General features: G+C 37.7%; 1 protein-coding gene across 4 annotated transcripts in view; it reads right to left on the bottom strand.

Annotated features, from left to right (window-relative positions):
• Positions 1-1609: 1609 nt before the first annotated feature.
• Positions 1610-26307, bottom strand: part of PRCP (prolylcarboxypeptidase) — a 63557-nt gene continuing 38859 nt past the window's right edge. For all 4 annotated transcript variants that reach the window (XM_014840211.3, XM_014840221.3, XM_070490566.1 and 1 more), the window contains 6 exons: positions 24537-24718; positions 24145-24302; positions 23303-23475; positions 12682-12846; positions 11764-11951; positions 1610-2357 (listed from right to left, as the gene is read on the bottom strand). In XM_014840211.3, coding sequence (XP_014695697.1) covers positions 2141-2357; positions 11764-11951; positions 12682-12846; positions 23303-23475; positions 24145-24302; positions 24537-24718 — 1083 coding nt within the window. In that variant the 3' untranslated portion in view covers positions 1610-2140. The remainder of the gene's footprint in view (positions 2358-11763; positions 11952-12681; positions 12847-23302; positions 23476-24144; positions 24303-24536; positions 24719-26307) is intronic.

The following is a 26307-nucleotide window of genomic DNA, read 5'->3' as shown; positions in this document are numbered from 1 at the left end:
GATGATATCTGACGTGCCTTCATTCTCTAACATACTAGACGAGATATTGGCTCCTCTGGATAATCTTTTGATGCTACAGATTCCTCAGGAAAATCCCTAAATTTCTTTAGTTCTACTCATTTGACTCCAGGTAGTTAAGGTAACAAAAACAGAAAATAAAAAACATCCCATCTCTCTGTCTCTCCTCCTGGGTCTTTCAAAGCATCATCTGTTAATTAGAGGGATGCTTTAAATAATAAGGTTTAAGTTTCAACTCTTTTTTTCAATTTAAAATTAAATTTTAGCATATTATAATTAGGCTAACTAGTTATGGTTGCTGTTTTTCATGAAATGTACATAGAAAAACACGTATATAGGACCAAAGTATACTTGCAGAAAATGTCATTTTTTGGCAACTTTTCCCCTCACAAAAATGCAACTCGTCCAAACAATCAACATTAAGTGACGTGGCAAGTATTTTAAAGATTTTAAGCAAGTAGAAAGGTGTCAAGGAAAATACCCTAAAATAAACAGTAAGAATATCCTCTATTAAGCCCATAAACCCTACATTATATAACTTCTTAGTTGACAAAGAATAAAAACTAGTATTGCTTTGACCCTTAAATTCCCACCCCAGCAGACTTTTCTCCAATGCCGAAATGAAAATAGTGACCGAATGTTTTGATGGACAACTCATTAAAATGAAAACTGAAGGCTTCTGAAAGCAAAGATTTTCTGTATCTCCCAGATGTCAGGGAAATAGTTCAGTCTCCTACAGAAGAATGAACTTTATATCTATATATCTGCACTTTAAAAAAATAAATGCTTTAGAAATGATCAAGCTCAAGGTACAGTTTTTAAAAAACAGAAAATGTTCCCGAGGCTGGGTGATGAAAAAAAATTTATTGAGAGAAAATAAAAAGAAACAAGGGAGAAGAAATCTTTCAACAGAGTAGAAACTGTTAGTCTCTCTCTGTGCGCCTGAAAGGTTTTGATCCAACTCTATTTGTTATCCTAGAAAAGCTCTTCTGAAGAAAAGTCTCAGTGTAAGAACTGCTTGAAAGAAGCCAACCCCTTGGAAATAGGAACAGCTCGGCCATTTATTAATGTCAAATATGCTGCCTGCATGAATTAGTCAGCTTGTCTTTTGGAAGCCATACAGAAAAGTTCTCGTGCACCTGCCTCTTAGTGTCCTGACACTTCTGGCTTTAATGACAGCAGCAGCAACCACCAGAAAACAAAATTTAAAAAACAAAATGCCAAACATAACTGCATTCTACCTTCTGAATAGGAGATTCATCAGTTTTTCAAGGCTTCTTACTGAAGTATTATCAGTGACTATAGCACATAAAAACTTGCTCTGATGTAAAAGGAAAAGCAAAACAGAGTCATTTTCCTAAACTGGTAAAGTGAAACCAAATTACCACAAAACTGACCTCAGAAACAAAGAGAAATGGAGCAGAAAAAGGCCAGATTTCTTACTGGCAGTACCACAGTGGCAAATATCCCAGAACTAAGAAAAGCTGCCAAGTAGAAGAGAGAAAATTAAAGGACTTTCCAAAAACAGCCAGGCCCAGTGCGCACAGCATTCTCAACAGCTGGAGTGAGCTTCAGAAGCAACACACAGGTATAAGGTCCAGCCTTATTCTTTATTTACAGCATAGTTCAAAGCAATTAAATCAAGTACAAAAGAAATGGCTTCCATTTCCTGGACTGGCATTGGACATCCTTCCTACCAGCTGCAATTACATCATTTTTATCTATGTTCAGCTTTTCCTTTTGGGAGGACAGGGGTGGAGAGTGACAAATGGGCCAAAGAAACTTCAACCTCAAAATGAAGAGAAATCCTGCTTTCAGAGAAACAAAAGAAGTGACTCTCCCTCTTGCGAAAGGCAGTTGGGAACTCTGCTCCAGTTGTGAGGGCCACTAATGCTGTGGGAAAGCTGTCACGAAGAGATTCTTCCTGGAGGTGGCACAAAGATGGCGAGGACCTGGGGTGTGGGATGGCTGCTGTTGCCACCATCACCCTCTTTTCTATCTCAACCTTCACCTCGCCACATCTACTGATAAACAAAGGAAAGTAATTACATGTAGAAAACCAAAGTGAATGGGAATGTGAGTGAAATCAACATAAAAGAAACTGAAAATGATCAAAAGTTGCTCAGCGCTTCTTTCTCAGGCTGGCGTAGAAATTTTTGATCCACTGCTTCATGTATCTAACTTCCAGGGAGCGGGCTAACAGCACAGACGTGGGATCAAAGGCATTGTTGGCTCGGAGATCTAGATGATGGGCCCCCTCTGGGATGGTAATCGCAACCAAGGTGTCTGTGACGTTCTCAGTTACTCCACCTCCTGACCAGGGGTCTAGGTCACCATTGCTAAGTGAGGGAAAGAAAAAAAATATGATTGTTAGTTTTCCATATCTACACCCAGATAAGATAGGAGAAATCTATTGTATGTATAACATCTAAAATTGTAAGCTTATAACCTGAGGATTTGATCTGAGGATCTAATCTGTCATATAGAAAGGTGCTTCATATTGGAGTTTTAAAATATTTCTGCAACCAGGCACAAGAAACAGGACAAGAGAAGACTGAAGATGGCGCCTCATGAATCAAACCAGACTGTACTGGGACTTGGAACTTAGAAGCCTGAATTCCAATCCCGGCTTCATCACTCCAAAGCCGTATAATCTTACAGAAGTTATCTGACTCAGTTTCCTCACCTGTACAATAGAGATAACAAGGCCTACCTCATAAGGTTGTTGTAAGGGTTAAACCAGATGATACATGTGATGTACTTAATAAGCACAAGTGTTAGGCTCACTGGAGTCCCTCAGTCAACCGGGTTTCTTTCTTTCCTAGGACCCAACTATCAAAGTGATAAAGAAAAGTTCCCCTATTTAAAAATGCTAATTATCTCTTAGCTCTTAAAAGAAAAAAAGAAAACACGTACTTTTTTTTTAAATAATACTTCCCTCTTAGTACAGTACTTTGGAAAACAATGTGGTAGAAATGAAAAAATTTCCCTGAATCTGGAATCAGAAAATTTGGAAATTACTCAAAGATCCTCATTCTCATTTTGTATTAGCTTCACAGTTAAGGCAATGCTATTAGGTTATTAGTCTTGGCTGGTTCACACAACACATTTCAGAATGATGTAAACAAGATCAGTCATTGAACTAGGCTATTGAGTTTAGCTGAGTAAAAAACCAATAAAACCACAGACAGCATCCATAATAATATTTGTTAATAGCTTTACTGAGATATAATTCACCTACTACAAAATTCTCCCATTTAAAATGTACAATTCAATGTTTTTTAGTATATTCAGAGTTGTGTAATCATCACCACAACCAATTTTAGAACATTTCGTCACCCCAAAAAGAAATTCATACTCATTGACAGGCAATCCCCATTCCCCTCCTCCACACTCCATTACTCTCAGCCCCAGGCTACCACTAATCTACTTTCTGTCTCTATGCCATACAAATGGAATTATACAATATGTGGTCTTTTGTAATTGGCTTCTTTCACTTTGGCATAATGTTTTCAAGTTTCATCCATGTTGGAGCATGTATCACTACAGTATTCCTTTTTATGGCCAAATAATATTCCATGTATGGATATGCCACATTTTATTCATCCATTCATCAGATGCACACCTGTGCTGTTTCCACTTTTTGGTTGCTATGAATATCACTCCTATGAACATTCATGTACAATGTTTTTGTATGAACGCATGTTTTCATCTCTCTTAGGTATATGCCTACGAATGGAATTTCTGGTATATATGGTGAATTAACTTTTGATGAACTGCTAAATTGTTTTCCAAAGTGGCTGCATCATTTACATTCCCGCCAGCAACATATGAGGGTTCCAATTTCTCTATATCCTCGCCAATACTTATTATCTGTTGTTTTGATTATAGCCATCCTATGTAGGTGTGAAACAGTCTCATTATGGTTTTGATTTCCATTTCCTAAATGACTGATGGTGTTGAGTATTTTTTCATGTACTGATTGGCTATTTGTATATCTTTGAAAAAGTGTCTATTCAGATATTTGCCCATTTTTAAATTGGGTTATCAATTAAATCATTTGATCCATTTTGAGTTAATTTTTTTGTATGATATGAAACAGGGATCCAACTTCATTCTTTTGCATGTGAATACTTAGTTTTCCCAGGACCTTTTCTTAGAAAAAACTATTCTTTCCCCAATGAATTGTCTTGGCACTCTTGTCTGAAAATCAATTGATCATACACATAAAGGTTGACCTTCAGACTATCAGTTCTCTTCCACTGATCTATATGTCTCTTTTGGTCAGTATCACACTGCATTGATTATGGCAGCTTTAAAGTAAGTTTGAAACCAGGAAGTATGAGTTCCTCAAGTCTGTTCTTCCTTTTCAAGATTGCTTTGGCTATTCTGGGTCCCTTGTATCTTTATACGAATTTTAAGATCAGCTTGTCAATTTCTATAAAAAAGCCAGCTGGGATTTTGATAGGGATTGCACCGAATCTGTAGACCCATTTGTGGAGTATTGACATCTTAACACTGTTACTATTTCCACAAGAACATGAAATGTCTTTCCATTTATTTACATCTTTCATTGATTCCAACAATGTTTTGTAGTTTTTGGTGTACATGCCTTGTACTTCTTTTATTAAACTTATTCCTAAGTATTTTATTCTTGATGTTATTGTAAATCAAATTGCTCCCTAGTATTATTAACTCCACACATACAGAGACTGGTTTAGAGTTTACAAAGCCTTTCACATTTGACCGTTATAACAACCCTATGAGGTAGGTTTAATTACAACTTCTTTATAGATGAGAAAACTAATGCCCAGAGAAGTTAAAAGCCTTGCCCAAATCATTCAGCCAGAAATGGCAAATCTGAGAGAGAAACTCAGGTCTTGTAACCCTAGTCCAATGCTCAATTTTATACTTCACTGCATTGCTTAGACACATGCTTGCTATTGGAAATCAACAGCACAAACCCTCTTGACTTGTGTGGTGCAGAGTAAGAAGAGCATGAGCTTTGGGATCAGACATACCTGGGTTCCAGTCCCAGGTCTGCCTCTCATCTTTCTAAACTTATGGAAGCTTAAATTCCTCAGGATAAAATAGGGACTGAAATACCTGGATTTAAGTACCTGGCCCATGGCAGGTATTAGATCACTTTCTCCCTGTATGGCTCTCCTTGGTTTATCTTTATCTACATATCACTTGAAATCACTTACAGAACATTTTTACATGTATTCTGACATTTGTATAATGCACATTTCATTTTGTTGATATTGTTACAAAGCCTGAAATAACACATCTTGAAGGTCCCATTATCAGATAAATGAAATTATTCCCATAATTTGCATAATCACAAAAAACCCACTCATCTATGAGTACAATCTATACACAGATGACTACCAAATAATATCTCTAGCTAGGACCTTTCCCCTAAACTTCAGAATCAAACTCAACTGTCTATTTGACATTTTTATATGGAAGTCTAACCAGACGTCTCAAATTCACCAGGTCTAAAACAGAGCTCTTCATACTCCCCAACTCCCAACCAGCTCCTCCCACTATCTTCCCAATCCCTTTTAATGGCAACCCTATCCTTCTAGTGGGCTCAAGCCAAAAAGTTTGATGTCACTATTTAATCTTCTCTTTCTTTCACACCCAATCAGTCAACAAATCCAGTCAGCCATAAATTGAAATATATCCAGAATTTGAACACTTCTCACCACCTCTGCTGCCACCACTCTAGTCCAAATCAACATTATCTCAAGACTGAACAGCCTTTTAACTGATTTTCCTGCTTCTACTCTTGTTTCCCTACAATCTAATATGAACGGGGCAGCCAATTTTATCCTGTTAAAACGTGAATCAGATTATGTCACTCCTCTGCCTAAGACACTTCAAGTTTTCCCATCTCATTCAGAGTTAAAAACAACATCCTCACTAGGATCTACAAGTCTCTACATGATCTGGACCCTCTGCTGCCTCTCTGATTCCATCTCCTGCTATTCTCTCTCTCATTAACTCCACTCCAGCCTCACTGACCCCCTTACTGTACCCAGGGAGGGCATGCTGGGAATATTTACATCTCAACGCCTTTGCCCTTGCTGACTCCTCTGGAGTGTTCTTACCTCACCAAACTCATGGCTAGCTAGCTGCTTCTGTCACCGCCCAAGGGGGGTCATCTGCCTGCTGCAAGACATGCCAATAGTCAACAGGTAAGGTGGCAAGAAAGAAAGGGTTTTATTACAGCTTGCTAGCAAAGGCGAAGACGGGTGACTAATGTCCAAAAGAACCACCTTATAGAACAAAGACTACAGGCCAGTTATATAGGAGGTTGGTCTCTCGGTGGGTGAGGCATCTGGTCTGCAGGTAGGGGCAGATATCTGGTCTTAGTTTCTGGTAATCTTTTGTTTCACTACTTATGTATCAAGGGCCAGAGCAATGCTGTATACCCAGATCTTTCAGTTGTCATTGATGATGGCTATCAGCATAGAATCTCTCCCCAGGGTCATCACATTCCCAAGGAACTCAAAAGAACAAAGTTATCAACTTATTGCAGCTGGGAGGGGCCATAAAATCTACAGAGCATGTATATCTCCTGGAGGGTGCATATCCAACTGGGTTAATCAGAGGTCATTCAAAATTACAATATGGTTTCTTTTCTACAATATGGCTTCCCTTACATCAACCTTGTGTTGAGCTGGTATCACTTCTTCCAGATCATTTTTCAAAAGTCACCCCTTACTAAGGTCTTCCTTGGTCACATCTAAAATTTCAAACCTCCCTCTGCCCCGAGAAATTTCATAGGCCTCTTCTCTGGTTTATTTTTTCTCCTTAGCACTTAACTTCTTCTGACGTGTTTATAGGTGCTATCTTGTTTACTGGCTATCTCTCAAACTAGAACTCCTCAAGGGCAGGGATTTTTGTCTATTTTGTTTATTACTGTATCCTCAGTGCCTGGCACACAGTAGGAGCCACACAAATATTTAGTGAATGAATGAAAAAAGAATGTAAGTGCCTAGTTGTCCGTGGCCTTATACCAGATGCCCTACACAAAAAAAGGTCTCTAAATACATGTATGCAAGTTCAGGAACACGTAAATCACTTCAGTACTTTTTACATAGGAAAGCAGATGATATAAATGATTAATATAAATATAGAAAGACTGACCTTTAGCTGTGTAGTAGTGACAAGAACAACGAGCTGGTCAGCAGATTTAAGTTTTACTCCCTTACAAGTCACATGACTTTGGGTAAGTCACCTGACCTCTTTGAACCTCAATTCCCATGTATATTACCCCCTAAAATTTTTTAAAGATAATGCCTCACCCACAAAGAGATATTATGAGACCCAAGTTAAATAATATATGTGGTAAGGTATAAACCATAAAATATTATGGTATAAACTATAAAATACCACACCAATGTGCAGTATTACTATAACTATTATTATATCCTGTAAGCAAGAAAACTGTTAGGACTTCTGAGAGGTAAATGAATCATGGAAAGAGATGTGAAAGCAATCCCCATAGAAATTTGCTCAGAAAACTAATGCAATCCATTTTTTCTAGGTAAATGTACAAATTAAATGAGAAAATAATCACTTAGTTACATTAAATATATGTGTGTTTGAAATACAAGTTTAAATTCCCTGTTCTATTTTCACAATTTTCTTTACAAAAACAATTCAATTGTAACTTAACATCATTCTTGAAAAAAAATCACTCCAAAAATTTACTTTTTTGGCTTTGTTAAAAACAAAAGGGAAAACTCACATGCAAAACAGGATCCTTAGTTTTCAACCACCAGACAAGTTTTTAAAGTAAACTACACGAGGGGTTGAATTCTCTTAAGTGAACAAATAAATAGCCTTTATCATTATTCCAATTTGACAGGACCAACCGAGATAGGAAACTCCATTATTTGCAAAACAAAAAAGCCATCCCAACAGCTACATAATAAGCAAACTGCATTTGATTTAAAAGGTCATCTGAATCAGCCTAGTGGCTTAGCAACAGTGTTTGGAGTTGCTGAGAGACCTAAGATGCACATGGACTTGAATTTCTTGGTCCTGGACTTTGTGAAAGCTAAACCAGTCACTGGGAAATTTACAAAAAAAAAAAAAAAATACTGGCTTTCATGAGAGAATCTAGATGCCTAGATAAAATTCCCTACAGCTAGCCTCACTTAATTGCTGGCAACAATCAATTTGCCTGAGAAATGTTAAACTAACCAGCTTCTCAGGGACTCCCTTTTGGATTTATATTTAAATAACTGAGAAGGACCATTGGCAAGATAATTTCTAACCAATTGGAGTCGAGAGAAAAAAGTAATTCTTTCCAACAAAACCACTGTGGAACTTAAAAAACTGCTGAAATGGAACTATTAATAGCTACAATTTATTAAGCCTTCATTCATTCAATAAATATTTACTGTATGCCTAATATGTGTCAGGCACTAATTAGGCATAGGAGATTCAGTACCAACAGACAAAATCTCTGACCCCATAGTGTTCACTTCCATGATAATCTATCTACTCCTTGAAATAACCCTGTTAGGTAGTCATCATTTCTAATTGATATAAATCAGTAATTTGGCCTAAGGCCATGCAGCTAATTCGGTGAAGAAGCCAAACAGCACCCAGGTGTCCCTGCCTTCAAAGTCCAAGCTCCTAACAGGCAAGTCTCCACTCCAACCATTACAGTGTGATCTTGCCAATCGGAAAAGCACTCACACTTAGATTTGCGTGAGGCAACCTAGGGAGAGAAGCATGAACATAAAGATACTTTCTACACGGTTTCTTGGACATTTCTTTCTCATCGACCAGAAACGTTTTCTAACTGGTAGCCACTAAGTAGACAGTACAGACACCTGAGGCTGCTCCTTTACTTTGGGAACACGCTTTCTTCAGAAACACAGGAGAATTTTGAATTTTTAAATAACTTAAAAGTTGACTTGCCACTGCAAAAAGATAAACCAGCATCTTCACATAGTCCTGCCTTTAAACTTTCACATGCCTCTGAAGCCTTCCTGAGCTTTGTATTTCAATCCTCATCCTTATCAACACACACATTTATGGAGCATCCATTATGCGCCAGTCACTGTAGCAGTTGCTACAGCATAAAGATGATTAAGACAAAGTCTCTGCCATTGGAGAAGTTCACAATCTCATGGAGCAGACAGAAACAGGAACAGATAATTTCCACACAGAATGCTAAGTGACAGTCACAGACCCCAGGGGAGCTAAGGGAGTAGGGGAAACCTAACCTCCCTGGAGGAGTCAGGCAAGGTTTCTTGGAGGATGCCTGAGTCTTAAGAAAAAGAGAAAAAGAAGAAGGAACAGGACATTCAGGGACAAATAGTTTCCTGTGGCTAGAACATAAAATGCAAGGCAGAGCATGTACTTTTATTTATTCATTCAAAACATATTTTTTGAGTATATACATTTGCCAGGTCTCAGCCAAGTATTTCACTGGGTTAACTCTTTTAAGCATCACAACAACTCTATAGGATGAGCATTATTACTATTCTCATTTTACAGAGAGAAAACCGAAGATCAATGAGCTTAAGTAATTTTACTTAAGACAGCTCATTTTACCTTTGCACAGCTCTGTATGAGATGGACTGCCTCCATAAAGGAAGCCATAGGCATGAGCCTACAAAAGCTGGGTAGGGCTGTTGAGGACAGGACCTTGTGGACATCACTCATTCATAGGGTCACCAGGAGTCGGAGCTGACTTGACAGCATGTAACAACAGCTCTGTTAGAAAGTCCTTTCTTACACTGAGCTAAAAATTTTTTAACACTGAGCTGTAATTTCCACCTACTGGCTTCAGTTCTATTCCCCAAACTTTTCTCATAAAATGTGTCCCCATCCCCAATGATGACGATGATGGTTATTTTGATAGCAAGAGGAAAATAATATAAGACAAATCAATAACTAAAATATTTATCTATAACAATTGAATCCAGTAAAAAAGGACAACGTATTTGACAAAAACTCATATATTAAAACCTTCATACAACAAGAATTTAAAGACCCCACTTTATAGTTCAACTTGAACTTCAGTTTTGTAAGGTCAAAGCAAGGAAGATGAGCTTAAAGCGTCAGCATGCTACAGAATTCCATAAAAATACTATGTAGAGATAAGCTCCTAAACAAAAACAAGACGGGCCAGCCCCACGGCGGAGTGGTTAAGTTCGTGCGCTCCACTTTGGCAGCCCGGGGTTTCGCCAGTTCAGATCCTGGGTGCAGACATAGCACTGCTCAGCAGACCATGTTGAGGCAGCGTCCCACACAGCACAACCAGGGGCACTCACAACTAGAATATACACCTATGTACTGGGGGGCTTTGGGAGAAGGAGAAGAAGAAGAAAAAAAAAGAAGATTGGCAACAGATGTTAGTTCAGGTGCCAATCTTTAAAAAAAAAGAAAAACAAGAAATTGACAAAGTACTTCCTCCTCTGACAGAACAAAGATGAGCTTAGAGACCTAAGGCTTGTATTTAAGCCTTTTTCAGTCCTTTCACACTTTCCTGATTTCAAACACCCTATTTTGGCAGTTTCCTTAAATACCCTAAATAGATTTATTTGCTCAAATGTCACTTTATAAGGCTGAGCTGAAGAGCACAGTTTTGAGGAATCCTACTGAGGACAAGAAAAACAATTTAAGGAAATTAAACAAAAAGAATCTTTAAGTTTTCCATTAAAGTGTCTCACATTTTATTTGGGGCAGGCACCCTGCTGGGTGAGAAAACAGCATGAATCCAATAAGACAGAGGCCCTTTTGCAAAGCAGGCAGAGCCACCAGCCTAAACCCAGAGAATGATCCTTCAGTCAGAACAGCACTCCTCACTTCTAAAAGCTATGGGGCCATGTCCGCAAAGCCACATTTGACTCTTGCTTAGAGCAGCTCTTAAAAGAATGAGACTTAAAATTTCAACAGTAGCTCCAGGTTAAGAGGCAATGTATGAGATCTCTCTACTATTTCGATACAGATATGGGGAAATTTTTTAATAAACTCGTTGCTATCTTAATAGCTGATAAGCTAATGTTCAAGCTAAAACCTAGAAATTTTGAAGTCGTAATCAGATATACATAGAGTCTACTCAGTTAACTCCGATGTGAAACAATATCAAATATGCCACTCCTAAAGGAGCAGTGTAACCTAGAAGAACAAACACGGGTTTTGCAGTCAGACAAGCCAAGGTTGAAATCTAGCTTTCATCACTTAGTAACTAAAACAAAGCTGGATGAACTTTGGCAAGTGACTGAGCACCGTGACCTTCACTTTCCTCCTCAGTAAAAAGGAACTATAATATACCACTACTTCACAGGGTTGTGAGGATTCAGTTAGGTGATTTATTTAAAGTGCCTCATATAGCACCTGGAACACAACAGAGTGGGCACTTCAAAAGCATTCATTGAATAAATACCAAAAATGTTTATTATAAATACAACAATAACGAAAGCAAAGCAAATTGAGAAGAAATGATGCTTCATTTTGTGGAGAGACTTTTTTTAAATACTTTAATTTTGTCACTGTTGTTTTTAAACCTTTAAGCATGTTGGTAATACAGTATAAAATCACATCTCTTCTCAGCATCCTCTGTCTTTCAAAGGGTAGGAAAACATGATGGATACTAGTGTTGTATTCTATACTGTTTTATTATCCAGCATTTTCCCGGTTCTATTTTCTCAGCTATTCTACAAACCTCTCCATCAACCAAAGTTTTTCTCTAGACCAGCAAAAACTCACCTGAAAATGATGTTGGTGTGTGAACTGATGTTTTTGCCTCCATACATAGTAGTGATCCAGGAAGGTCTTGGTCTCACACCCCACTGTTTAAAACAGTCATCAGAAAATTCCTTCAAGTTCCATGAGTGAGGTTCAAACATGTCATCAATACCATTAGTACAAAAGGGCATGACCATTTCTGTGCAAGCCTGAAAAAAGAAATCAGGAGAGAATCCAATGATAAAATGAAGCACAGAGAAGTTAGATAAATTGTTCAAGGTCATATAGGTAGTAAGTAGCAAAGCCAGGGTTTGAACTCAGGCAGTCTGGCTTCAGAGCCCTTCCTCTTTACCTCTATGCCATTCCACCTCTCATTATTCCTGGAAAGGCTTGGATGAAAAGTCACAGAAGTTAAGGCCATATATTCCTTCTTTGTAAACTGCTTTCTTTCACATCTATTATCATATTTAATCCTCAAAACAACTCTGGAGGAAAGTATTAGCAGTAGTAGTAGTCTCATTGTACAGATAAAGGAACGAAGGCTCAGAAAAAGTCAAGGTAGACCCCCCCTTCTTTTATGTGTCCATAAAATGCTTCCTTTATAGGACTTCTCAAGATCTATTGTAATATTAGTTTGGTTATCTATCTTTTTCACCAAGCTATATTTGATGGCGAGATCACATCTTATTTATCTTTGTTTCTTTGGAACCTAGAAGGGTGCCTGACACCTGGTAAGTACTCAGAATATATTTGGTAGTGATTAAATACATGAATGAACAAATGAATGAATGAGGAAATTTATCCACGGTCTCACAGCATAAAGTAACAGAGCCCAGATCTGAATCCAGGTTAGATGACAAAATCTTGTGAACTCTCTGTTACAGCACAACCATTATCAGTGAAAAGGAAGTTCCACTTAGGGGAATTACACACACTTACCTGATAGCTCCAACCCAGGGATCCCAGACTTCTAGTTGCTGTCTCTGACATATTCAGGCATTTCACCTGGCCTGAATAATTGTAATATACATTCAGAGCTTGGAAAATATTCTGCAGCAACTGTGGATCAGATACATTGGGATTTTTCAAATACTGGCATACTACCTGTCATTTTAGAGAGAGAAAAGGGGGAAAAGTCAGATTATAAATATAAAATCAAAATTTTATAAAACAAAGAAAAAATATGATTTTGATTTGATCATAAAACAATCTAAAGCATCTAACTCCATTGCTTGACAACTTCTATCTCTTGAGTATAATCCCCTTCATAAATGAATAAACCTTTTAAATTACTCCCCACACTCTAGAAGTAAACCAAAATTACCCGCATGGTATGCAAAGTCCTCCTTACCTACCACTCTAGCCTCATCGTCTGCGGCCTTTGCTCTAGCCTAGTAAAACCATTTCCCCCACACGGAGCTCCTTCCCTCCTCTGTGCCTTTGCTTAGCCTGGAATGCCCTTTTCCTGCTCTCCCATTCGACTAATGTCTGGCAAACACCAACCCATCTTTCACAAAACTCAGCTCAAGTATCATCTTCTCTATGAGGCCATTGTTGTCTATGCCCTCAAGTTGGGAAAACCTAAATCACTCCCTTCTTTGTGCCTCCACTATACTCTGTGCCTATTTCTATCAGAGCTCCTACAACACTGTACTGCGCTCATTTCATTCCAGAATGTTTCCCTCAGCACTTAGCAAAGTACCGGGCAACTAACTGTTTACTGAATCAATGATTAAATTTTTATGAAAATACAAAATTTATAAAATTTCTTATGGAAAAACTACACCAAGCTCCAACATCTGTGGTGTGTGATAAGAAGCACATCAGACAGCTCCCCAGCTCCCTGATACTCCAATCACTAGACTATAATCAGTGCCTGAAATTCTAGTACTAAAAATCCCAGGCAATACTCAAGGTTGGGAGTGAAGGCAGTGACTACACAGGGGCATGGGGAACTTTCAGGGGTATGGAAATATTCTATATATTCATAGGGGTCTGGGTTACACAACAAACAGTACACTTACAATCTGTGCATTTCACTATATGTAAATTTTACCTCAAAAAATATCATACACAAATATTGAACTCTAGCTAATGATGTTAAAGCTAAAGTATTTAGGAGGAAGTGTATTGATGTCTGCAACTTACTTTGAAATGTATTTAAAAAAAAGAAGGAATGAAGGATAGATAGAAGGATGAATAGGTAAATATATATGTGATGTCAAATATAGAAAAATATTATTTATAGAATTTAAGTGGTAGGTTTATGAGTGTTCACTATCCAATTATTTCAACTTTTCTGTGTTTGAAATTTTTCACAACAAAATGGGGAAAAAAATCACAGGCAATGGAATCATAACTGAATAACAACAACAACAACAGCTACTGATCATTGTGCTCTGGGTTTACAACCGTCACATCATTTAATCCTCAAACAAGCCTATCAGATATATTATTGCTCACTATTTACATGAAGAAATTGATTCTTAGGTTAAATCACTTTATTCAAGGTCATCCAGCTAGTAAATGGTAGGACCTACCTTCAACTCCAAGTCTCTCTGGTTTTGAAATATACATCTTTTCCATTATGCTACACAGCTTAGGTAATATCCCCTTGTAAAACTGCAAATAGCCCAAATGGCAAGGCAAACACATTAGGTTTGCTTCCTCTATTAACATCTTGACACAAATTCAGTGATCTGGTCCTTTCTCATTTGACATGGAAAAGATATATACAACAGGCAAGTTCTGACAAAAAAGAGATAAGTCCAGAGAAGAAGGAGACAGGAAAGAAAGAGCCCAGTTACCCTCACTTCAGAGAAAGATTCTGGGCAGCAGGAGCAACAAGCCTGGGCTGAGGATGTGCTCCCAGTCAGGAAAAGAGGACACTGAGAGAGAAGGTGAGCGACCATAAGCAAATCCAGCCTCTCTTCACAGTTTTGCTTAGGATCAGCTTCCAGCAACACCTTCCTGAAAAAAAGGGAAGCTTGAAAAGACAGAGAAAGTGAGTCACAGGGAAAATTCAATGCCTCTCCCCAAATGTGTTCGGCACAACAATATTTCTATGGTACTTTGTGAAAAAAAGGTTTCACAGCAAAATAATTTTAGGAAATCTATTAGCAAATGGGGACAGTTCTCTTGACTGCAGGATTTCTCAGAGCTAAACTGCAACATGACTTTCCAAAAGGGAGACAGAGTGTGCATTATTCTCAATAAATTTCTGGAAATGCTGAGTGAGAAAAGTCAGAAATGAAGATGTCCAAATAACTGGAGATGCCTTAAAGAAGTAATTGTTAGGTCATAAGAATATGGGGGGGTATAGGGCTTAGAGTACACATAAAGAAACAGAATTGAGCTAAACTGAGAACTTCACAAACTATAAAGCCTAAAGCAATAAGGAAATGCAAGTTGAAGATAAAAGGCAATACAGTGTTTTACACTCTGACAACTCTTGAGTATTCGTGGTAAATCAAAAAAATGCCTAACTGCATAGCAATCTTCACAGAAAATGTTCCTAAGAAGTCTGCCAATGAGAAATACTCAAGAAAATATGGAAATCAAGAACCAATCACAGAATTTATTAAACTATCTATTGCCAACAGTTGATCAGCACTTTCCTGAATGTGGACACCAACAGTGGACACAGTTCCTTCAAAGTGCAGCATAAAGCTACAAAGCAGACCCATGGAACGCAGAGAAGAGCACTCAAGCACAGCATGGTAGATGAGGCAGGGTGACAATGCAAGCTGGGCAGGGTGGAAAAGGGGGAGCTGATGTGCAGTAACTAACAAGTGGCCTAAAACTCCAGAAAAGAATAGCAGCAAGTAGGTGTGACTCACACACTGGCATCAGATCTCCTCTCAGAGCTACAACACTGGGCCTCTGTCAGGCAAAGAAAAGGAGTCCTCATGAATAGCCATCTCTGTAAATAGCAGTTACTGTCACTCCTTAAAAGATACAAGCGTGGCTGGGGACTGGCACCGGCTGACAGTTCTTGGGCTTCGGCAGCCCCAGTTACACAGAGAGAACATCATGGTCAGAAACTTGGCCGCTGCTGTTGGAAATTCCATGTCCAGATTAAGGGCAATCCTGAGCCTACTGTCCTCTCTGAAGTCAGAGCACCCTTGGAGTAGTGGATCCAGTTCTGAGCATCACACTTTAGGAGGGACACTGACCAACATGAGAAAATCCTGAGGCGGGCAATCAGGATGGGGAGTTAAGGAATAGTTCAATAACCCCAACAATTGGCCATTTGTACCATTCCCAATCTTTCATTATTACATGTAAGGTCACAATAAATATCCTTGGGGCTAAATCTTTACATATACCCTTAACTGTTTTCTTGAGATAAATTCTTAGAGGAATTACTGGTTCAAAGGAAAGAAATATTTTTAAGGGCTTTGATACATCCTATGACACTGCCTTATAGAAAGGAAGCACCAATTTGTAATTCTACCAGTTAACTAGACAAAAGGCCTGAAAAATAGCACTTAAAACTTGTTTGCAAAATATTTGCAAATTTACTAAGGGAATTTTGTCATTTTAGGTGGTTCTAAAGTTACTTTCTAACTCAAAGATTCTGTGAGTCCATGAATCATCCTCTAGCATAAAAAAACACAATCTCTGTGAATCTCTATGCATTTCCTTAACACTTCTGGTAACAAAGAAAGAAGTTTTCCAAAAAATACTGAAGTCATACTAGCAAAACCTCAGTTTTCCCATGCTTATTCCCATGCTTATTCAAAGACTGCAGTAATTCAAAAGGAGATATTCATGTACTTTTATTAAAGATCTGTAAGATGCACAAAACATTTATGTGAATGTTAAGTTTAACTATGTAAAACTGCCATGTTTATAAGCCAATCAGTCAAATATCAGTATATTTGGTTCAACCTCATATAATACTCAGCTTAGGCCTGATAATTTGCAGTTATTACCCACTTGACGAGGGCAAGCACTTGGTCTGTTGATTGTTCACTTAGGGGCTGTGATCTAATCAGACAACAAGCAAAGAGTCCCTGCCAACCACTTCCATCCAAAATACTCAACACCGAAGTAGCCCCTGTACTATACTTTCTATTTATTTTGCGGACACTAACAAACAGTCTTCTAAACAATTTCTATATAAGGCATAGCATTCCTACTTATGCCATAAACTCACTGATACGGGGGCAGCTGAGGCTGCTAGTACAAATACTGAATGTTCCTTGAGGTCAGGTACTTTCTTACAATGACTCGGGGAGAAACATAATGACCATCCCCATTTCACAGAGGAGGAAACAAGATCAGACACATCTGGCTACAGATACACAATTTAAAAACTATGAATATAGGTTCTGAATCCAGACTTTGGCAACAAAGTCCTGGTATAACAATCTGTCTCCTTAATATTATATAACAATAACAGCTACTGTTATTATTATTATATAACTAGCATTGACTTAGTGCTTACTATACACTGGGTTCTATTAAATCTTCACAATGACCCTAATAAACGTTACAATTACTATCATTCCCATTTTGCAGATAAGGAAATTAAAGCACAGAGAGGTTAAGAAACTTGCCCAAAGCCACACAGCCGGAAAGTGGCTGAGCTGAGATTCAAATGCAGACTCACTATGAAGCTTCCATTTGTAACCACCACACTGCACATCCTCAACTTTGAGGTTATAGTGTAAGAGACAAATAACAACACAAAGAGTGCTTAAATATACCTGTAGTCTCATGCTTAATTTTTTAAACAAATATTGTTTTTATTCTTAAATTGTTTTTATATACTTCTAAGTTTCTTTTAGGTAAAAACTTAGGTAGAAGGGATTCTGTGGCAATATAAAATCATAAAACTTTTTTATTATGTAATCCAACAGTAGAGTAATATGAGGCTCAAGAATCACATAAAATTGACTGATTTAATTCACTTTCTATTTCCTAGAATGAAGGTGAACATTCAGGAAAAACTGAAAAAGAACATTAGAAGCCCACTTTAATAATTCTGGTTTTAAAGAGTCTAGAAATTGTGGACATAGCAGAACATTCCAACCTTAGTACCAAATTCATCAGCTCTGCACCCAAATACTTAGGTTCTGCCCTTTGACCCCATGTACACCAGAGAAAGATAATGATTTGTTTAAAAGCTTAAGTGTCCTCTACCTATGAGAATAAGCATTTGAATAAGAGAAACAAAAAGGAAGCAAAAAAAATTTTTTTAAGAAAGAGGACAGAAGATAGGTTTAAAAAAAAAAGACCAATCTCCTCTCAGAGAGTATGGTCCATCCACATTAGAGAAAGGATTAAGCAGATACATTCAGCTTTTCTAACAGATTTTCTTTCACTAAGGTTTCAATACCCCTCTCACACTCACTCAGATAATCACATTAGTTTTGTCATTAAAAGCTCCCTTTTCATAGGATGCACCTAAACCGCTTAAACCACCCAGAGAGGTCGCATACATTATCAAACACCAAGACAAACGGAAGAGATTTTCCTCCTTATGTCTTATTATTTCACACTATCTATCTGAATGTTCAGAAGCCTAAGCCAAAAGATTTGGTGAGCTAACAGCTAAAAAATGATTCCAAAATAAACAAACTCTACAGTATCCTTTAAAACTGCTCTTTAAGCTAAAAAGAGGTCTAGTTGTTTTTATGCTGACAGAGCAGTCAAATGACAGAGGGATTTTCTATTTTCCTTTTCTCTTCTTCCTTGTGTTCTATCAGCCAAGTCCATGATTATTTCTGCATGAATGTTGCAGCTTCTGTTAACAGTAAACAAAAGCAAATGGAGTCTGATCGTGCAAAGACCAAAGACAAATTAAAAAGAACGATACTTGAGTTGACACGGAAAATGGCATTCAGTCGCTGCCTATGCATCCTTCAGAACTGTGCACAGTCCAGGAAGAATTGGAAATCACCTGCTTTTTTCATAACCCAACTGCTACATATTATATCACCATCCTAAGCCTGAGTTACAGACTCAGAAAAGGACGGCTGTTTGTCAGCCCTTTAAAAAGGAGGAAGTGTATCAGAGGGAGGAGGAGTCCTGGTTAAATGGAACTATCCAAGTGAAAGAGCGGTCCCCAACTGTGTAGTGTTCCAGGGATTAGTGGGCTGGGAGAACAGAGAGGGGGTCAAGAAAGGAGAAAAAGAATGAACAGTGAAAGAAAGTGATCTGAAGCTACAAGTTTGAGAGGGAGACATGTCGTGGAAAAATTCTGAAATCAGATAGGATGAAACTGGAGATGGATGTAGGTAATGGAAGTTTCTCAATCAAGAGGCAAAGAGAGATTACTTTTAGTGGGATGTAGGCAGGAAACAGAATCATATATATATATTATAAGTAATCAAGAATTCCTTAATATGTCAAAAGAAAGGATGAAGTCAGTAAGAAATGACTGAAGAAAACAACAAGAACTAGTCCTGGCTAAAAGAAGTAAAAGGTGATTGTGAGGCAAAGCCACGAAGTTATTTTGCCTTAAAAATAGACTTTTATAATGTATACATACAAAAGGTAAAAGAAGGATTACACTAAATCAAAACAGATGACAAAATGTTTGAGATATACTCCATTGGTTTTGACTGTTTATTTAGGAGAGAGAAAGGGCAGAATATTTATTTACATTTAAGACTCAACCACAAACTATCTCAAAAGGAACATTAAAGAAGTGGGAGAAAACCAAAGTTAGACTGTTCACTGTTCAAAATCATAAACAAAACAACATTAAGCTGTATTCCTCTGGCTTTTTTTCTAAATCAGGGGGTTGGCAAACTACAGCCCCCAGGCCAAATCCAGCCTACTGCCTGTTTTATAAATAAAGTATTACTGGAATACAGTCATCCTCATTCATTTATATATTGTCTATGGCAACCTTCTTGCTATAGCTGCAGAGCTGAGTAACTGTGACACAAACTGGACAGCCCACAAAGCCTAAAATCTTTACCCTCTAGTCCTTTACAGATACTCTGCCAACCCCTCTTCTAAATAACAGGGGAGTTCCCTGTATGTTTTTATCATCTGACGAGTCATTTGTTCTTCAAATGGGCACAAAGATGCAAAGGTAATTCTCACTTTGTACACAGAGTACCATTAAATCTGGTAATGATCACACTGTGGCTAGGAATCCACCCAAACCTTCAGTCAAGTCTTCTCCTAATCCAGGACAGTGTGGCAGAAGATCATAATTCTCTTAACAATGGCAGACCTAAGTTCAAATCCCACTTCTGCCACCTATTAGTGGAGCTTCAATATCCTCTCCATAAAACTAGGATTATACCTCTTTTTCCCACAGTATTTTTGTGAGGATTAAATGAGATAGTATATATGAAAGTGCTTTGGAAATAGCAAAATAATATAGAAGGATAATGCGTTATTAGCACATGGACATTTATGGAGAGTAACTGGTTTTGATTTACTTTTTTCTCACTATTTTGATCCAGGTTTTCTTTCCATGAAAGACAGCCACTCTTTTAAATAACTTCGTATTGTCAAAATTCAATTTAATTAAATACACATTTACCTTTGGCCTGCTATGTGCAAGACACCCACTAGTCATTCTAATTTTTGGATGCAGAAAAACATCTCTAATAGCAAATGACCTTGTTCCATTTGGGTTACAGAGTTTTAAGCAAGGTGTGCATTTAATGGTTCAAAAGAACAGCTACATTAAAAGTACTTTTGAAAGCCAGTTCTCATTACCAATTCTATTTATATTTCTAGCACTCATTCTAGTTGTAAAGTCAGTTTTATTCTCTAAACTTAATTACCTTCAAGTTGGCCAGCCTTTGTGTTTTTTTTTTTATTGAGTTATTGATAGGTTACAATCTTGTGAAATTTCAATTGTACATTAATGTTTGTCAGTCATGTTGTAGGTGCACCACTTCACCCTTTGTGCCCACCCCCCACCCCACCTTTCCCCTGGTATCCACTAAACTGTTCTTGGTCCATAGTTTTAAATTCCTCATATGAGTGGAGTCATACACAGATTATCTTTCTCTCACTGGCTTATTTCACTTAACATAATTCTCTCAAGGTCCATCCATGTTATTGCAAATGGAATGATTTTGTTCTGTTTTGCAGCTGAGTAGTATTCCATTGTATATATGTACCACATCTTCTTTATCAATTCATCTGTTGATGGGCAGTTAGGTTGCTTCCATGTCTTGGCTATTGTAAACAGTGCTGCAATAAACATTGGGGTGCACAGGACTTTTGGGATTGCTGACTTCAGGCTCTTTGGATAAATACCCAGCAGTGGGATGGCTGGATCGTATGGTAGTTCTATTTTTAATTTTTTGAGGAATCTCCATACTGTTTTCCATAGTGGCTGCACCAGTTTGCATTCCCACCAGCAGTGTATGAGGGTTCCTTTTTCTCCGCAACCTCTCCAACATTTGTTGCTATTAGTTTTAGATACTTTTGTGATTCTAACGGGTGTAAGGTGATATCTTAGTGTAGTTTTGATTTGCATTTCCCTGATGATCAGCGATGATGAGCATCTTTTCATGTGCCTATTGGCCATCAGTATATCTTCTTTGGAGAAATGTCTGTTCATGTCTCCAGCCCATTTTTTGATTGGGTTGTTTGATGTTTTGTTGTTGAGTTGCGAGAGTTCTTTATATATTATGGATATTAAGCCTTTGTCAGATATATGACTTGCAAATATTTTTTCCCAGTTAGTGGATTGTTTTTTTGTTTCAATCCTGTTTTCATTTGCCTTGAAGAAGCTCTTTAATCTGATGAAGTCCCATTTGTTTATTCTTTCTATTGTTTCCCTTCTCTGAGAAGGCATGGTGTCCGAAAAGATCCTTTTACTACTGATGTCAAAGAGTGTACTGCCTACGTTTTCTTCCAGAAGCCTTATGGTTTCAGGTCTCACCTTTAGATCTTTAATCCATTTTGAGTTTATTTTGGTGAATGGTGAAAAAGAATGGTCAATTTTCATTCTTTTACATGTGGCTTTCCAGTTTTCCCAGCACCATTTGTTGAAAAGACCTTTTTTTCTCCATTGTATGCCCTCAGCTTCTTTGTCAAAGATAAGAGGTCCATAGATGTGTGGTTTTATTTCTGGGCTTTCAATTCTGTTCCATTGATCTGTGCACCTGTTTTTGTACCAGTACCATGCTGTTTTGATTACTGTAGCTTTGTAGTATGTTTTGAAGTCAGGGATTGTGATGCCTCCCGTTTTGTTCTTTTTTCTCAGGATTGCTTTAGAAATTCGGGGTCTTTTGTTGCCCCATATGAATTTTAGGATTCTTTGTTCTAATTCTGTAAAGAATGTCATTGGGATTCTGATTGGGATGGCATTGAATCTGTAGATTGCTTTAGGTAGAAGGAACATTTTAACTATGTTTATTCTTCCAATCCATGTACATGGAATGTCTTTCCATCTCCTTATGTCGTCATCCAATTCTCTCAGAAAGGCCTTGTAATTTTCATTATATAGGTCCTTCACTTCCTTAGTTAAATTTACCCCAAGGTATTTTATTCTTTTTGTTGCGATTGTGAATGGTATTGTATTCTTGAGTTCTTTTTCTGTTGGTTCATTACTGGAGTATACAAATGCTACTGATTTATGCAAATTGATTTTATACCCTGCAACTTTGCTGTAGTTGCTGATTACTTCTAACAGTTTTCCAATGGATTCTTTGGGGTTTTCTATATATAAGATCATGTCGTCTGCAAACAGCGAGAGTTTCACTTCTTCCCTCCCTATTTGGATTCCTTTTATTCCTTTTTCTTGCCTGATTGGTCGGCCAGCCTTTGTTTTTAAAATTAAGAGGACTGGTCTTTACAAAGGAATGCTTAACAAGAGCCTACACAATAAACAATTTTGGCATGAAAAGAACCCTAAAATTTATGGTGTAATGTGTCTTTACACTTTCCAGAGTGTTTTCACTTCCAATATTTTATTTTATCCTCAGAAAATAAACCCTATCAAGTATGTACGTATCGTTATCTCGTTCTGCAGAGGAAGATGTGGAGGCTTGGGGAAGAAGAGTGCCTTGCTCAAGATTGCACAGCTAGTAAATGGTAGTTCTGGATCAGACCTTCGCCTTCAGGATGCAAGTCAGTGCTCTTTCCACTCCACCTTGCTGCATGGGGATCACCCATTTATGATGTGTGTAGCACTTAGAATGTGTTAGCAGTTGACTAAATACAGTTGCCACTTATTAAGCACTGACCGTGTATTACATAGCTCTATGTGTCTTACATATATCACAAAGATTAAATAACTTGTGTATGCAAAGTGTACAGTACGGGACTTGGTACAGAGTAATTATTCCATTAACAGCAACTACTGGTTTTATTTCTAATTCATATAACTCTGTAACCTACACATTTTATCTCCATTATTCAAATGAGGAAACTGAGGTTCAGAACAATTAAGTAACATGCCCAAGGTTGAGGAACCAGAAAGTGACAGAAGCCAGGATTCCAGCCAAGACTGACTAACTCCAGAGCCCTTATGTCACTGGCACTTCCTCTGATGCTGAAAGTCAGAGAATACACACACAAAAATGAGAAATACGTTATTAAAAGTAATGAAAGGACATTTTCCTCTTACCTTGATTGGCCAAGCAGGCAAAGGCTGTAAAAAGTTAGACTCGTAAGGGTAGTCCACCATTGCCAGATTTACCCAGGTTTCAGTGATCCAGTCTTTCAAGTGTTCGACATCCTGAGAATTTGTTAATGGGCTGCATAAGTGAAGGGCTTCAGAAAGCCAATGCAAGCCAGGGCCTGAGAAAAGAATCACATTGTTAGAATATAAAAGGCACTACTCAACAGAAGGCTTTGCAGATCATTTATTCTTCACTTGGTATTTTAGAAAACTCAACCTTCTACCATATCTTCAAGAATACTTTTTCAACATTCAACAAAATATTTTTAGAGCAACTGGATAATCCCATAATAGACAAGTTGCCTATCCTCGTGGAGCTTACCAGAATTATTCCCCCTTTAAAGATACCATTAGAATAAATAAACAAACAAATGGAACACTATAGAGCAACGAGAATGCATAAACTACAGCTAAATAAAACAAATGGATGTAGCCAACAAACACAGCATTGAGCAAAAGACAGTAGACAAAAAAATACACAGTATGCAATTCCAATTACTAAAAAATTCAAGAGCAAAATTAATCTATGATTCTAGAAATTAGGAGAATGATTAGCCCGGGAGGTGCAGAGGTAGTGACTGGGAAGGGCACGAGAGGATTTCTTGATCTGGATGCTGATTACGCCACGTATTTCCTTTGTGAAAGTTCATCAAGCTATGTACTTTAATTTGTGTGCCTTTCTGTATGTTATACTTAAATAAAAAGCTTACTAAAGAAGTGGGAAGTGTTGAATTTAACAAGTGAAAGATTAAAAAATCCATGATTCTATTGTTTTATTTAAAGCTTACCGGTACTTGTGAGTCGTCTAATGGCATCCCAGGACCTGCGGATGCTCTCTGAACAATTTGGGCCACTTTTCCTAAAATCTGCAGTTACAATCTCCATAAATACACCACAAGGTACCAAATCCTCAAACTGCCAGATGGGGGCAGAGGATGCAAGAGCTCTAAACAGTAAGAAAAACAAAGAAGGAAAAAAAGAAAAAAATGTAACTCAGTGAATTAACGTTCTAAAATTGAAACTGATACTGAACAAAAATGGTAAGAAAAATAATGGAACTCAATGAGATAGAAACTAGAAATCTCAGTACAATAGAATGGAACATTTTACCCAAAACAAATCTCTAGATTTGCCTTGACAATCATTAAGAAGTGTTCATGTCAAACATAAATGCATTTACCCAACCACCATATGAGGATATTTCATCCTGAACCAGGCTGCAAGCATGCCACCGTAAGAGCCCCCTAGGGCAATGACAGGTTGATTTTTAGCTCCTGGGACTGTTCTTTTCAAGTGTTTGATTAACTTTGCAAAATCGGCCAGAGCTTGTTCTGATGTCAGAAAATTCAAGTGTGTGGAATCCTAAAGAAAAATAACAAAGAACATGGATATAAATGTGCACATAACAGCAGCTTAGGCATAGCACAGATCCTGAAAAAAGCCAGAGTCAGATAAGCTCTTCTCCAAATAGAATTTCTAGGCAATTGAGTTAAAATGCCAGATCAGAGAAATAGCAATGCTGATTTAAACCACTCAAGAAAAAGCGATTTTAAGTTTGTGGGAAGAACATAATGTATTTTGCATTCAAATGTAATTTCTATTAAACGCTATTTACCAAAGACCTTGTTGAGGTTATAGAAAGAACAGAAACAAAGTAAGCAATATTTAACAGCAAATGTGATGATATACAATACTAAGCTTAAGAGACAACTACTATATTAGAACTTTTATTTCAGATCTTGACACATTTAAAATGGCTACCATATGGGCAAAGGTAAACTAAATCCTGTGGAAAATTGAAGTAAGAATCCTCAGTAAAAATAAAATTCATCCTTCCTCATCAGAAAGATTATTATTATGCCTGATATACCAACAACTGGAACAAATTAGCATGCCTGTTGTAAATAACTATAGAATTGGAATTTTAAAAAAAAAAAAACCTATGCAACTACTATTTCCAGGGATTGGAAAACAGGCAACACAAGACATTGATCCCTGAAGTAACTTCCATGATCATTTAGCTCTCCGCCTAGGGAGAGTTTCCTTCTTGCAATGTAGGAAGCTGGAGCTCAAACAGAGTCCTGCTGAGTTGAGGAGGCTAATGAAGTGTCTCCCTTTAAAAAGTGAAGCCTAATTCCTCTCCCTTTGAACTTGGACTGGACTTAGTGACTTGGTTCTAAAGAACAGAATGTGGCAAAAGTGATGATAGTGACTTTCAATGTTAGGTCATAAAAAACACTGCAGTTTCCACCTTGCTCTCTTGGCTTGCCAACTTGGAGGGAATTCAGCCACCATGTCATGAGGCAACACAAGCAGGCTTTTGGAGAAGCCCAGGAGGAGACAAAGTTAAGCCTCTTGCCAACACCCAGCACCAGTTTGTCACTCTTGTGGATCCTCCAGCCCCAGTCAAGCCTTTAGATGACTGCAGCACCAGCTAACACCTTAACCTCATGAGACCCCTAAAACAGAACCACCTAGCTGAGCCACTCTTAATTCTTTACCCACAGGAATTGTGGGATAATGTTATTGTTATTTTAAGCCACCAAGGTTTGAGGTATAATTGTGACGAAGCAACAGATAACTAATATAGCCACATACCTATATTAGGCTATCCTGTTTGATCCTCACGCTTTGGTCTCACTCCTTCTATCATGTGGCTCATTCCAGAATCACATAGTTCCCACCTTTCCTATGTATGTCATCTAATCTTTTAGCCTTCCCTTTATCCAAGATGTATGCTTTCTGACTTCCTAGCTCCTGTCACTACTCTTTACTTCTAGTTTTCATGGCACTATGTGTAGTTGAATGCAAGTTTATTTCTATTCCTCACATAATATTTGTAATATCCCTTATACTACTGACAAATTTTGTGAGCACATGAAAGAAAAAAAGCATATCAAAGAGAGCCCTTAGCTCTATTTTGCTAACAAAGTATGAACCACAGGGACCTA

This window comes from Equus asinus, chromosome 20 (assembly GCF_041296235.1).
Source record: "Equus asinus isolate D_3611 breed Donkey chromosome 20, EquAss-T2T_v2, whole genome shotgun sequence".
Lineage (NCBI taxonomy): Eukaryota > Metazoa > Chordata > Mammalia > Perissodactyla > Equidae > Equus > Equus asinus.
The sequence above is the reverse complement of the archived record's forward strand: the minus strand, read 5'-3'. Positions and strand labels throughout refer to the sequence as shown.